This window comes from Colletotrichum costaricense, assembly GCF_030867565.1.
Source record: "Colletotrichum costaricense strain IMI 309622 chromosome Unknown Scaffold_3.1, whole genome shotgun sequence".
Lineage (NCBI taxonomy): Eukaryota > Fungi > Ascomycota > Sordariomycetes > Glomerellales > Glomerellaceae > Colletotrichum > Colletotrichum costaricense.
Window position 1 is genome coordinate 3,187,735 of NW_026848232.1, and position 13,664 is coordinate 3,201,398.

Sequence of the window (13,664 nt, forward strand, 5' to 3'; positions counted from 1 at the left end):
CCCGTTCAACATCCCTGCCGTTCACGAGATGCGAGATGGGGGATGGAGCTTAATCTTACCCACCGACCGGTGCGCTGCGCCGCCACAGCGAATGTCCCCGGAGCGGCCCCGACTCGCCAGTTGGCCTTACAAGATCCTACGGGTCGGATACATGAATGATGATGATGGGCTCAGTCTGCCTTGCTTCTACTCTCGGAAACAACCACATGCGCACATAGTAAACGGTCGAGGCCAGATGTCATACTCCTGATGGCGGTACAAATACCAATTAGGTCATTCCGACCTTGCCGAGAGCTTTCTCCGGGAATACGGAGATACAACATTGGCTTTTAAAGACGTTGCATCAAGTCAACAACCCAAGAATATTGCAGGTCACCAGTTCGTCCAAATGCGTCAATCATGCCCAGTCAGCGCTATCGATTGGCCGATCCGGAACACGATCCTACCACAATAGCTCCCTTGAGCCTGTCCAATGGTGGGTACGAGCAAGGCGATGGTGGCTTGCACAAGACCGGATTCTTCGAAGTCGCTCCCCGAAGGCTGCGCAAACTAACCAAGCCCTGTACGGATACAATGTATGATGGATGAAGAACTGCGAGACTACCAGCTTGTAGTAGAGTGGTCACATTGTCACGCTCGACGCTCAACGCGATGATCTCAGAATCACTCCGTTTGCGCCGTTACAGCCATGAGCCAACTCACGACATTAGTAAATATCCCATGGATGGCATTCGCCTTGTGCCAACCAGCTTCTAGGATGGCTAGAGACCGAGGCTGCGTCGCGTTTCGAGGCATGCATCACGACTTCATTCGGCTAAGGCATGCAGGGCGCGTTGCATGGGCGCTGACATCCCTCCCAATTTTCTTGTCGAAGCAAAAGCCTTCCTACCGGTCAGTCAATATCCGTCAACCAGTACGTGAAAAGCCCGGCTTGTAGGACATTCCACAAGGGGCGCCTGGTTCCTAAACACCAATAACAAGCTTGGCTGCTCCGGCATATCGAAGTTACATTGCGCAGCTCACCGGAGAAGGCGTCTCATCGTTGTAGGCTCTCGGGCAAGTGCCTGTTCAATGTCTCGGTCAAGGTTCACAATTGTCGTTCAAGCCCAGCCATTGCCGCCAGCGGCCCAGCGCATCTGGTCTTTGAATCAGATGATAATTTACCATTCAGTGGTGTCCCCCATCTACGAGGTTCCCCAGCTCTCTGCTATCATCTCTCCGAACAGGGTTCCTAATAATAAGGTGGCAGTGCCATCTCTCATTTAACCAAACACAGTCAACCGTCACTGTACCACAAGTCACACCAGATGCGGCCTAGACCGTGTGCTGCAGTCTCTGCGCATGTGGAAGATATTGGAAATATCGCCCCGAAATCAAGACTGAAGGCGACACTACAAGTAATATTGTCTACAGCATAACGTGCACCAACGATTATGCTTCAGTTGAGCCACCAGACGGAGCAGCCTCCCATCAATGTCTGTTCTTGATGTCGCGAGCCTGGAAATCTCTTAATGTTAGTTGCAGAAAACCCCTTGGGTTCTCGTCCAGACATGGAAAGAGATGACAATCCCAGCTACGTTGACCGTGGATCTTCTCGCGATAGCCATTCTCATACCACGTGATCAACGTGACACGCGGAAGAAGGCTACATATTCCGCTTATGCAAGGCGGGAAGCAAACATCACACAAATGGGGCCAAGCCGGGGCCCACGACCATGGTTCACTCGAGGGGCTGTGGTTAACCAGGTATCACCTTCGATGTACTCTGCACCATGCGTGGTACAGTCGCCGGCATACGCAGCACTCGACTTCCACGATCGTGTGTCGGCCGGATTCTTCACGGCGAAGTCATACGAAGTACTTCGCTTGCAAGCGACGTGAAACCAATCATTTCCCTACTGTTCAGCAAGATGATCCCAACTCCATGAAGAGGGTCCCCTATTTCCTCGAAAGGTCGATCGTTCACTTGGAACCCTTTGGTCAATCCCTAGATGATCCATCTTTCTTGCGAACCTGACGGTAAACGACGGCGACTCCCGTAATGGACAACTGCTTCCGAAGTCCAGTGGCCACCCAAAGCCGGGGAGATGGAACACCTTGTACCCCTTGCGGGACTCACGTCTGTGACTTCACCTGTACGGATACGCTCACGCCTGCCCAACCGTCAGCGAGCATAATTCTATTTTGTACCGTTCCTACGCTTCCGGACAAGGCGACTCAATCGACCACATCACGGACAGTCTCGATACTAGAATGCGTTCTCACGTCTTGTAAGACACTAAGCCCTGATGCTATAAGGTGCTATAAGCCACGTCCGTCTGCCGCCACCATGTTTGGTGATACCTGTTCACAAATAGAACTTGAGGACCTGGACCGTTGGACGTATCCACCCTTGGATACGACCAGGGATCCAGCTCCATCAAAGGCATCGTCGGGACCTTCGAGAAATTCTACCGAGACCAACAGAAAGTCCTCTTGCCCAGCCGAGAGGCGAAAGACAAGCACCCCTGATGGGATCCAACGGCTTTAGGCTTCAAGTGGATTCATCTCAAAAAAAATCTTTACTCCTTCATCCGACCCCACTTGCACGCATGAGCGCTTCGAGAAGCCCGGCTCGCTCCCGCGAAATGAGATCGTTGCTGATGCAGTTGGAACCGCGAGGTCTGCGAGTTGAATGAGGAGGACAGGGGGTGAGGAAAGGGTGCAGTGGATGACGCGAGACCTGTGATGAGAGTTCCTCGGCCTCCAGCTATCAAGCAGGCGTCATTTGTCTTTGTGAAGAAGCTCCATCTTTTGGCCGGTCTCTTGCATGCTGGAAAGTCTTACGAGGGCCCTCTGAAGCGCCAGCCGCAGCTTCATGCCTCGTACGCTCTGCTACACGCGGTACGTGAAGTCTGATGGTGCCGTGGTCCACAAGCGGAAACAACATTAAATCATCACATCACTCCGGAGGAATTAGATCTGAGATGATATTTGGTAGTTTCTTAGATGAGCGAGTATGCCATTGAGTCATGCTAAATGAGGCTTCCTGCAGCCTCGAAACCTTGACTGCTGCGGAGACCGCGCTGCGTCTACCGGATCAATAGGTTCTGTTTGGAGATTTCAGCGCTCGATGTTGGATCTGCGAACTTTGTGTTTCTTGATATATTCTACGCGGCATATTCTCGACCACTGACAATAGGTCACTGAGCGCCGAATAGGGGCTTCTTTACGCACAGTCACCACCGGCCAGTCTGTTGAAGTTATCTTGTGCATGATAGCGTGATCCGTAGCTATCGAGCCCTCGGTCAGACGAGCTTACCCAGAACCAGCTCGACTTTTCGAAGTGCAGAAACGGGTATATGTTTGTATTGGACGGTAACCGGCGCCTCTTGAGACTGAAAGGGAGCTCAGCATGATTTCCTACAGCTTGGTTCCGGATATTCCGGACGTCACAATCTCCGTCCTGGGTGTTGGCTTCGTCAGCACCTTAGTTGAACCCCCTTTTCTAATGTCTCAGGGGCAAAAATGGAAGAAGAATGGTGCACATCTTGCCGTTTAAGGAATAGGAAACTGTAAGAATTGAATGTATGTGAAGATATCCGCGGCCTCTCTAGGCTTGTTGGTAGATCTGGTACGCAAAGTATGGCTTTAGGTGAGACAATTTTTCTGTCCGCTTGATGATAGTCGGAGATGGACACGCGGTGGACTTCACAATGATGAGGAAGATGTCTGGAAACTGGTACTGCTGGGATATAGTCGTGGGGCAGCTGCCAAGACGTTGGCACTTGTGTGTTTCGTGGGCTCGGAATCATGAGTAGAAAGCTGCCTCGCTCTTCTAGGGATGAGAGACACTATTGCAGACGAAAGCCTTGCGAGGTGAGGATGAGAAGTACTGTTGATGTCGTGTAGAGACGTCACCACAAAACAACTTGCCTTGCGTCGTGCCTCTTGATTCTTGGATTGCGGCCACGGTTTCATGGATGGTCTTGAGGGCAACTCTCCGTTAGACCGAAGGTATGAGTTTGATCATCTTCGCTGACTTCTCAATTTCTTTGGCCTGGTGTACATGGCTGTAACATCGACTACACAGCTCCATCTCGCGGGTTCCTTGCAGTAAGCTGTCTCCGACCTCCATGATATGATTTGCGAATACCGAGTCGTCACCCTGTAGTGGAACTGGTCGCCACCACTGCTCAAATCTAATTTTTGTTGGATGTTATCCTTCCCCTCTGGCTTCAACCGAACTCAACATATTAGCCAGCCTCGTTGGGTGTTTCGAACAGCTTTAAGATCCTCTCAATTTAGTTTCGGCTTCCAAGGGCTCGGACAGATAGAGCAGCTAAGACCGCATCACTTGTCTCCTTTCCAGTCTTCTAGGCCATACATGGATCGACTTCATGCGATGATCAATGTTCTTGACAGACAGCTTGGTGCCCCCCTCAGTCACATATGGTCCTGAGTATAATATACAAGCAGGCAGGCTTGCCTCTGGGGTCTTATCTAAGGAAGGACCTCGTCGTGCGTTGGTTCCTTGCTCCATCAGATTAAGAGACACTTGGGTGGAAGACGTCCATCATATGTAGCGTGCACGGTGGAGTTGGCCCGTCGGAACGTCTATGTGCCTGGTTAGGCTCCATGGTAGTATTGCCACTATCAAGGCCATTATCGAGGAATAGGCTTCTCGCAACGTCTCTGGGCGGGTATTCGCCTGTGATACACCGCAGAAAGAGAATGAAGGGTTCGAGGCAGACTAAAAGCAGTAGCGTGTAGTAGCCGAACGATAGAAGCCATGCACTCGGCTCATCAACAGATAATCGCCAGAGATACATGAGGATATCCATCTTGTGAGGGCGTTCACGTGTGCCATTGAATCCAACTACACTCGATGGAGTCACACTTGGTTTTGAAGAGCCAGAAGACAAATATCTGAATAATTGAGTTCCTCCTCGTTGAATGACTCTATTGGCGATGGACAATCTTCTCCATTGCCGTGCGTCCGTAAGTCGGCTGGGCTACGGCAGTAGAAGGGGACCAGTCATTCTGGGGCTAGGCGGAAGGCGTTATTCTACTACCAATTCGATGATCTATGAGTGAAGACCGAGGATGTATTCATGATGCTATTTTTGAACGTATACCAGTCAGATACATTCAGAAACGGAGGTCCTGTATGGCCTCGTCATGGCAGTAGCATTTGAATTTGGATTTGGCTAACGTGACGATCTAGACAATGCCGGAATTTATAAAACCTCGGGCTGAGAAGCAATAGCCAAGAATCAGTCTGCGGAATGAAGGGCGGCTGCTACGACAGCTTCAGGGCAAGTCAAGCTCAATCCTTGGCCGGATGGTACTCATGTCCACGTACTTGAGAATACTAGGTCTTCGCGCAAACCGAAGCTACATCGTTTTAAAGATAAGGGTCATACGAAAAAGACAGATATAGCAAGGCAAGAGGCAAACGATAGACAACTTCAACGGGGAACGTGTAGTTGGATGTTAAACCTTTCTCATTGGCGAGGGGTATCTTGGTTCATCGATCTAAGTCAAAGCTAAATCCCGCTCCCTGACTCCAAGTGGCTGACCATGCAAGAGAGACCATCAAACAGTCTCGGCAACTTTTCCATTACATCACACCGAACCCTTTCATAATCTCAGAGACTATCTCCGTCTGCTACGCGTGGTGGCCGGCGCCGGCTCGAACGCATCCTCGTCCGAAATCTCATCATCGCTGATCTCGACAGCGGCTTGAGAGGCGGTAGCCTGCGAGAAGTTGAGCTTAGTCTGCCGGGTAGTCTTCGGAGCCGCACGTGCAGGCTGAGATCGCTTGCCCCGAGTAGTCGGTGGCGGCGGTGGCGGCTCTTCAAAGTCGTCGTCCATCACCACGTCCTCTTCCTCGGATTCTTCCTCAAAGACGGGCTTCTTGCGACCTCGCGCGGGCGGCTTCTTGGCTGGAGCTTTCTTGGCTGGGGCTTTCTTCGCTGGGGCAGCTTTCGTAGCTCGAGTGGCTGTTGCTTTCTTTGCAGGTGCTTGACGGGCGGGGGGTTCGTCCTCGTCCATCAGGTCATCCTCATCATCCTGGGTAGCAGTCCTTCGTGACTTGGCTGTAGGCTGAGCGACAGCCTCGGTCTCAACCACTCCAGGCTGATCCTCCCAGTGCCCATCAAGGTCGGAGTCCCACTCGTCTGGCTTCGGTTTGACAGTACGCCTGGAAGTCTTCTTCAGGGCTCCCTTGGAGAAAGCCTCTTCGAGCTTCGCCCGATACGCCTCCATTGCAATATCCAAGTCATCCTCATCGGAGTCAAGGTTAAGCATTTGCTTCACCTGGCCGGCCAAAGATTCGCTAACGAACTCCTCCATCGCGTGCTTGTCGTCCTTGTTGACGAACTGGTTGACGGCATCGCCGAAGGGTGCCGTTGGCAGGATCTTCAGAGACTGGGCTGCGAGGAACTCCTGTACGAGGGCCTCCACTTTGATAGTGTCTAGACCTAGTGTTTCTTCGAGAGCCTCGGGAATGTCCGTGTCATTAGTTCGTCCTGAGTTGCATTAGCCTCAGTGAACCACATTGCGGGTAACAGAATAGCTTACTTGTGGCACCAGCCTTCTTGCGGTGGAAGTACACGACATCATTGGTGTTTGCCACCTTGCCGATGAACCTATTTGAAAATCGCTGGGGATTCTCGCAGTCGTACTGACCACCCTCCGGAGCTGTATACTCCACTTTGAGGCGAATCAAGGGCAGTGGAGGTTCCTCGTCGTCGTTCTCCTGGACAGCGAACCACTCCTCAGTCGCCTCTTGAATCATCTCGTCTACAACTACCATCAGTCTCTTGGTTAACTCCTGCCTGTTTTCCTTCTTCGTGTGCAGCCCCTTAAACCGCGCATCGGTCGATAATTGGATCTCTTTCGTAATGAATGGGCGTACGGTCTTCAATGGTAATTTCTCAACCTTGAACTCTCTGCCTGTGACGTTCAAAATCGCCACGTGCTTTGGCACCGCCTCACCAGGGACCAGAGATGTCGCTACCGAGGAGCCGGGTTGCAAGACGTGGAAGCCGGTCTCCGGGTTCTGCTGAGGGTCAATCAAGCACTCGTGCTCATGGCCCCAGACTACAAGATCCATCCAGTCGGGTAGCACATTTTCGGGAAGATAGGATGTTGCAGTATGTGCGTGGTGGTTCTGATGTACAGTGAGCAGGTTGAACCAGTCTGACTGCTGGACACCTGGGCGGAACCACTTGACCTTGTGGTCCCTGAATGTTCGGAACATGCGCTCATCACGAACATTGCTCAGGCCGAATAGCGCAAGCTTGGTCTGGCCCTTTTGTAGTAATACCGGCTTGGCTTCAATGTTGTCGGCCTCGGCAATGCGACCAAAGTAGTTGACCAGCCCAGCAACCTGGAGCAGGTCCAGGGAACAGAAGTGGCCCTCGCCGCTGGGATCATCGTGGTTGCCGTGGATCGAAAAGACGGGTATGGAGATGTTGATGTCGGGGTCTTCGTAGTTGACGTGAGGGAAGGCACCCTCAAAGACTTCGTTTGCATCGCTTAGGAACTCGAGCTCGCAGGGCTTCATGCCTAAGCAGTTCTTGCGAAGACTGCGCATGACCTGATACATGGACTTTCGGGAGGGCTTATTATCGTGAAAGAGGTCGCCGCCTAATAACACCATGTCGACCTGTGCTCCTTGTCAGCCGGCGAAGCACCACTTCGGGACGAGGTATCTGCGTACATCTTGGCTCTTGGCGAGGTTCAGAATCTCGTCGAACGTTTTCCAGCTATCGTCCTTGCGAATCGGGTCTCGCTCCTCGTAGCCGACATGGTTGTCTGTCGCAACCAAAATGCGGATAGTGTCCGCTTCTACACGTGTGTCAGAGCTGTTTGGCGGTATGTAGCCGGGGGGAGGGGGGGAGGGGGGAGAAGGAAAGATTACCTGTAAAGTCGGGCATGATGTCGAGCGGACTAATGGGTCAGTCCCAGGCCGACTCTAAGTAGTGGTGAGACTGGTCTATCGACCGAGAGTCTACTGTAGTATCGAGCAAGGTACTCAGGTAGCTGCTTGAATTGGAGAGAGGAGTTCAGTGGTGGGTGCCCGCCGTTGGCGTTGGGGTTTAAGTGGCCGTCGCGCGGCGCGCCTCTCCAACAGGCAGCGACGCGAAATCCCTTGCGCCACAGCTGCGCACTCACGTGGTGGAGGGGTCCTCCCGGCTGGCCCGTGCTTCTGTGGCTACAATTACCACCGGGACACACCTTGTCTGCCGAGTCCTCACCTCGATATCCGTACCTTCTCCGTACACCTTGGCCGGCGACGGTGAGGTGGTGAGATGAACCGGGCCGAGAATTAAGCTTACTCCGAGGGTTTTCTGCCCCTGGCCCGTTCCTGCTCTTCATCCAATTTTTCCTTCTCACGACCACGGATAATCCCGTGAGGCCAACTTTAACCGTCGTTCACATTAGTCTGAAAAGACTCTCGATGACTGACATTCATGGAATGAGCATCTTTACTCCTGCTACTAGGCCTACTATTGCTGGGGAAGTGCTCTGGCTCTACCTGGGCTCCTTAGTGGCAGAGGAACAGCCAAAATTGGACAGGCTCAAGGGCAAAGCGCCTGAGGCGGCCTCTCGACCTCTCTTTGAGTACGTGCAAAGCCTGAAATGCTTGCTTGTAATCCAACTGGACTTTGTGCCGTAGCTTAGTTTCTTGAGGGAGTCAAGAATACCGAATCGTCGAAACACGACCTGGTCGGCAGCCAGCCAGTATTCAGCGAGTCAAGATAGGCATCCCTCGTGTGATCGCTCTCTCGTATCGAAAGCTCGAAGCTCTGGGATGCCATTTGCGGCAGACCCCTCCGTCATCACCATTCAAAAGCTTGGGGACGGTGAGGCCATGGTGCTGGGCCATCGGCAAGGAGGTGGTGGGCGAAGTTCTGCCGATCAATCAATTCTCGACTATTTCAGTTGCCCGTCCTGGCCATGCTTGCCAATAGTGCATTGACTTGGTAAAGCCAAGACTCTGGCTTGTCTGTGCAACCCTACTCCGTACATAGATGCCCCGTTTCTTCTCAAAAGTCCCTCGACGAAAACAGAAGGTTGTTCTGACATCACATATCTCTTTGGCTTTGCTGTCTGCGAGGCAGATCGTCGTGGTGGATGCTGCTCAAGAACCCCATTTGCCCAAGGCGACCCAAGGGCCAAGACAACTTCTCATCTTCCATAGTAGGTAGTCCGCCACGACAAACACTAAGAGAAGTTTGTTGGGCAAGAGTGTCTCAACTGAGTCAACTCCTACACAGTAGAAGCGAGCAGATACTTGATTAAGCCTAAATAGGGAGGTTGAACGGCGCTGCCCTGGCTGGATAGTTGGCCGCCTTGGCGAGAGCTTGGCATGCACGTTAAACGGAGCGTTTAATGTCGCGATACCACCGCACCCCGCTAGCGCCGGCTTTCAAAGCTTACTCGCCCTCCCAACTTCATCTCCGAAGGGAGTCAAGGACCGTCCGGTCTCGCTGGACGGTGGCACATCGATGCACCGAGATCATCGGATCTCTTATCGGCCCTGGGAATGATGGGAACTTGTGCGGGTGCTCTTTCGTGTTCCAGCGCTTCTCGGTCTCTTTCGACTCATGCAACTCGTGCATCCAACGCTACCCAACCAGGACGCGAGGAGGCATCAAGCATCGCCTCAAATCCTCAGCTCAGCTCCATATGGCCTTTGGCATGCCAAGATCGTCGTATTTCAGAGTCCACGAATCAGAACCAAAAGTCTTTCCCCAGGTGGTTCAATCCCGCTGTTCACGCCGTGCCCGGCCCCGTTGAGTGGCCCGTCGCTCATATTGAAATTCTCAGTTCAACCTCGATGAGGAAGGCATTCTAGCTTACCCCATGGCCTTCATTCCCGCGCATCCAGTTTTTCTTGATCTCAGAACTTGTCCTCTTCCAAGCCTGCTTTAACTGACAGAGCCAAAGATTGCCTTGAACTGATCCGGAAGGTCGCAAACATCTTAGTTCCCGACTGACTCCCGAACCCATTACCATGTATCATTCGAACGAGGAATATCGAGACACGCTCGAGAGAATGCCCACAAGTATATATGTGTTGTCAATCCCCCACCATCAAGGTCCTTCTTCTCTCTTGCTCCCCATCCCTCTCAGCTCTATCAAGTCCCGGTCCCCTTGTCCAAGCCTCGATCCAATCGGTCTAGCTCTTCATCATGCAGTTCAAGCTTTCTGTCGTTGCGGCCCTTGCCGCCGCCGCCTCCGCCGCCGTTACCCCCGCCCGTCTCGGCTGCGGTACTCATGATCCTACCCCTGAGCACATTGAGATCTCCAAGAAGCTTGCCGAGGAGGAGGCTGCCAACAATGGCACCGTGAGCCTGATGGCGGCGGCTACCATCAACGTCAACGTCTACTTCCACGTTGTTGCTTCTTCCCAGACTGTGGCAAACGGCTACATCACCGTGAGTATCGACATGGTACCTTACACTTGGAATGTCATTATCTAACAGTTTCAACAGGACAAGATGCTGGCTGACCAGCTGGCCGTCATGAACAGTGACTTTGCCCCCAACGGCATCAGCTACACCCTGGTCGAGACCACCCGCACCATCAACGCCAACTGGGCCCAGGATGGTGACGAGATGGCCATGAAGCGCGCCCTCCGCAAGGGTACCTACAAGGACCTCAACCTCTACTTCGTCCGCACCCTCGGCGGCGACTTTGGGTACTGCTACTTCCCCACCACCGCCGCCGCCGGCTCCACTGCCTACATCCGCGACGGCTGCACCATTCTCTCCTCCACCGTGCCCGGCGGCAGCGAGACCAACTACAACCTCGGCAAGACCGTCACCCACGAGGTCGGCCACTGGTTCGGTCTCTACCACACCTTCCAGGGCGGCTGCACCGGCGAAGGTGACTCCATCGCCGACACTCCCGCCCAGGCCAGCTTCTCCACCGGATGCCCTACCGGCCGTGACTCCTGCCCTAGCCAGGCTGGCCTTGACCCCATCCACAACTACATGGACTACTCTTACGACTCGTGCTACGAGGAGTTCACTCCTAACCAGCAGACTCGCATGTACAGCTTCTGGAACCAGTACCGCGCATAGAGTGGTTGTTTGCTTGGGGACTGTTCTATCATTTAGCATGATGTTACATCAGAAGCGTGGAGTAGCGGAGCTTGAATAGAGGCTGATGAGATTTGATGAGATCTATGAATAGGGGTGGCTGAGGGCTCTGGAATATGAGCTCCATGTAAATAGAACCATCAGGTGTCTTGACTTTAGTATAATACCCTAAGAATATTGACTGAATCATAATTCTTCAAAGACAATATTCTCTTCCACTCTGACAGATGTCTTGCTCGATTCCTTGGTAAACTTCACGCGCAGCGCCGGGAAGCTTACACTGGTTGCCTTTCCGTCATCATCGACAGTGAAAACAACCTCATCTATGGCAATGTTGCCGTATGTAAGCGACCCAGCACCTCCCCATGTCGATCCGCACTTCTTTCCCAGTATGGGCTCCCGACGTGACGGTGCCGCATCATCAGGATTCGAGAACACGGCTCGGAACGCGACTTCGCCCTGATCTTGAAGTCCTATGAACTGTAGATCGGCACCCTGAAACCCAAGTTTCCTGCCCACCTCTGAGAAGAAGTCCGTGCCATTGAGCACTAGCTTCTGGAGTGTGAGGCCAAATCTGCCGGGGACGAGCGACAACTCGGCCCGGGAGTCCGATCCGTCGTCGGCCACATAAGTGCCAGCAAGGTCCTCACCCGCCGCCTCCCGGCCCGCGGCCTCGGCGGCGGGGATCCATTGCTCCAAGAGCAACTCGCTGAGGACGTCGAACGTAGAATCGGGTACGCCATCGCCGTAGGCCGTTTTGGAAGCCACCAAGAGCGTGAAGCCGATGTTGTGGTCGGGCGAGAGGATGAGGTAGGTCAAGTAGGCCCCGATGCCGCCGTTCTTGGTGTACAGATCCACGAGCCGAGTGTGCTTTGAGCCGGGAGCTGCGGCGACGTCCATCCGAGTGATTTCCCATGGTCTTCCGACGGCACTGTGGGTGTGCTGGGTATGCGTTACCGGCCGAAGCCATTCGCGGGTTGCTGCTCGGGGTAGGATGGACGATGCGAGAATGGAGCGGCTGATGGCAGAAAGGTCGCCCAAGGAAGAATATACGCCGCCGGTCCTGCAGGAGCTGGTCAGCTTTAAAAAGAAGTAAACAGTGTAAGCTGTTGACTGCTGGCAATCGGTCTCACGGGGTATATGAGGCTATTCCCTCCTGAAAAGGGTAGCCTATCAACGACTTGATCGCCGACGGGGCGAGTTCAACAACGTTGGCGTTGGGGTCGTCTTTGGGCGGATCCCAAAATGTTCGAGACAAACCCAGAGGCTCTGCAACACTGGTCTTGAAGGCATCTCCTACGGAGCCACCTGTGATGTTCTCAAACACCCACCCGATGAGCTGAAAGGCCTCATTACTGTACACTGGGGTGTGCCAGGTTGCCGTAGCGGGATACTGCTCCAGCAAGGAATTGAGGACTTCTATATATGACGGGTTCAGCAAATATCATCCCAAAGAGAAACGTGAGAATGGCTCACCTTCTCTGGTACAAGGTCGCATCTCCGGCAGACCGCACTTGATGATGTCGGACTCGTTCAGGTAAGGGAGTCCCATTTCCTCGATACCAGGCATACCAGATAGGTCGACGAAGTGATCTGATAAATGTGAGCTATCGATGGTCACAGAGGTAGACGGTAGTCTTACTATTGCGTGCGATACCACTCATATGGCTGGCCAAACCTCCCAAAGTCACCTCAGACCATTGTGTCCGATGCGCCCGGTGCCCTACCGGTGCGTCAGCAAGCTCCGGGATGAAGTTGGTGATCGGCTCGTTCCAGTACTTGGGGCCCAGCTTGACGAGAATAGTGTACACAGTCAATAGTTTGGTGACGCTTCCGATGCGATACAGCGTGTCCGAGTCCAATGAGCCCCCAGTTATCGTCCCGTTGAGCTCGGTTCCCTGATGATGATACTCGTAAAGGAACTCGTCCGAATTTGCAGAGAATACACCAATTGAAAACGACGCAGTGGCGGTGTTTATCTTGCCAAATTCGGTTTCGCCAGTTGAGATCACATCCTTGATGAGTTTGGCGAATGACTCCTTGGTATCTTTGATCACCTGTGACTTATGGAGGTCTGGAAGAGGGTAGGCTGGTCCCAGCAAAGGGCAATTACTGAGATCGACCCTTTGGCTGACGACCAGTCCACCAATGGAAAGAAGACTGAAATGCCAGAGAATTCGCATGATGTCGTCTTTGTTCTGATGCAAATTTCGGAGGTTGAGAGGAGGGAGCTAGCATCAGATCTTTGAAGGAGAGAGAGCATGATATGTCAGCATGCGGCACGGCCTCAAGCTACCCCGAATCTGACATCTAGGGGTTTTTTCCAATGACCTGCTTGTTTGGGCTAAAGGAATGGGGACTGCAAGGGGTTCCTCAGTGGATGCGAGTCACTGGGCTCACGACTGCAGCAAGGGAACTTTGGTAGACACTGGAACTTGATGCTTTCAAAGGCTTTCAGCCTATGTGATGAATTGCTTCTGCTATTATGAGCGTAGCAACGCCCTGTTCAGCGCTGAATGTTCACTGATCGAATATGTACACTGAAGGAGTTGGGAGGAGAGCCAA

At 53.0% G+C, this 13,664-nt stretch overlaps 5 protein-coding genes across 5 annotated transcripts; 3 read left to right on the top strand and 2 right to left on the bottom strand.

Moving 5' to 3' along the window:
* Positions 1-399: 399 nt before the first annotated feature.
* CCOS01_03905 (uncharacterized protein) lies at positions 400-818 on the top strand (the record flags this gene model as incomplete). The annotated part of the gene is made up of 3 exons (XM_060452088.1): positions 400-562; positions 608-709; positions 766-818. 3 exons carry the CDS (start codon positions 400-402, stop codon positions 816-818), a joined length of 318 nt encoding a protein of 105 aa, XP_060318353.1.
* A 4,819-nt stretch (positions 819-5,637) lies between these two features.
* Positions 5,638-7,925, bottom strand: CCOS01_03906 (DNA repair protein; the record flags this gene model as incomplete). The annotated part of the gene is made up of 4 exons (XM_060452089.1): positions 5,638-6,512; positions 6,565-7,654; positions 7,709-7,836; positions 7,910-7,925. 4 exons carry the CDS (start codon positions 7,923-7,925, stop codon positions 5,638-5,640), a joined length of 2,109 nt encoding a protein of 702 aa, XP_060318354.1.
* A 524-nt stretch (positions 7,926-8,449) lies between these two features.
* On the top strand, positions 8,450-8,971 carry CCOS01_03907 (uncharacterized protein; the record flags this gene model as incomplete). Its single annotated transcript, XM_060452090.1, has 2 exons — positions 8,450-8,613; positions 8,674-8,971. 2 exons carry the CDS (start codon positions 8,450-8,452, stop codon positions 8,969-8,971), a joined length of 462 nt encoding a protein of 153 aa, XP_060318355.1.
* A 1,216-nt stretch (positions 8,972-10,187) lies between these two features.
* Positions 10,188-11,081, top strand: CCOS01_03908 (metalloprotease; the record flags this gene model as incomplete). The annotated part of the gene is made up of 2 exons (XM_060452091.1): positions 10,188-10,433; positions 10,491-11,081. 2 exons carry the CDS (start codon positions 10,188-10,190, stop codon positions 11,079-11,081), a joined length of 837 nt encoding a protein of 278 aa, XP_060318356.1.
* A 204-nt stretch (positions 11,082-11,285) lies between these two features.
* On the bottom strand, positions 11,286-13,282 carry CCOS01_03909 (uncharacterized protein; the record flags this gene model as incomplete). Its single annotated transcript, XM_060452092.1, has 4 exons — positions 11,286-12,162; positions 12,233-12,518; positions 12,576-12,692; positions 12,742-13,282. 4 exons carry the CDS (start codon positions 13,280-13,282, stop codon positions 11,286-11,288), a joined length of 1,821 nt encoding a protein of 606 aa, XP_060318357.1.
* Between the last annotated feature and the right edge of the window lie 382 nt (positions 13,283-13,664).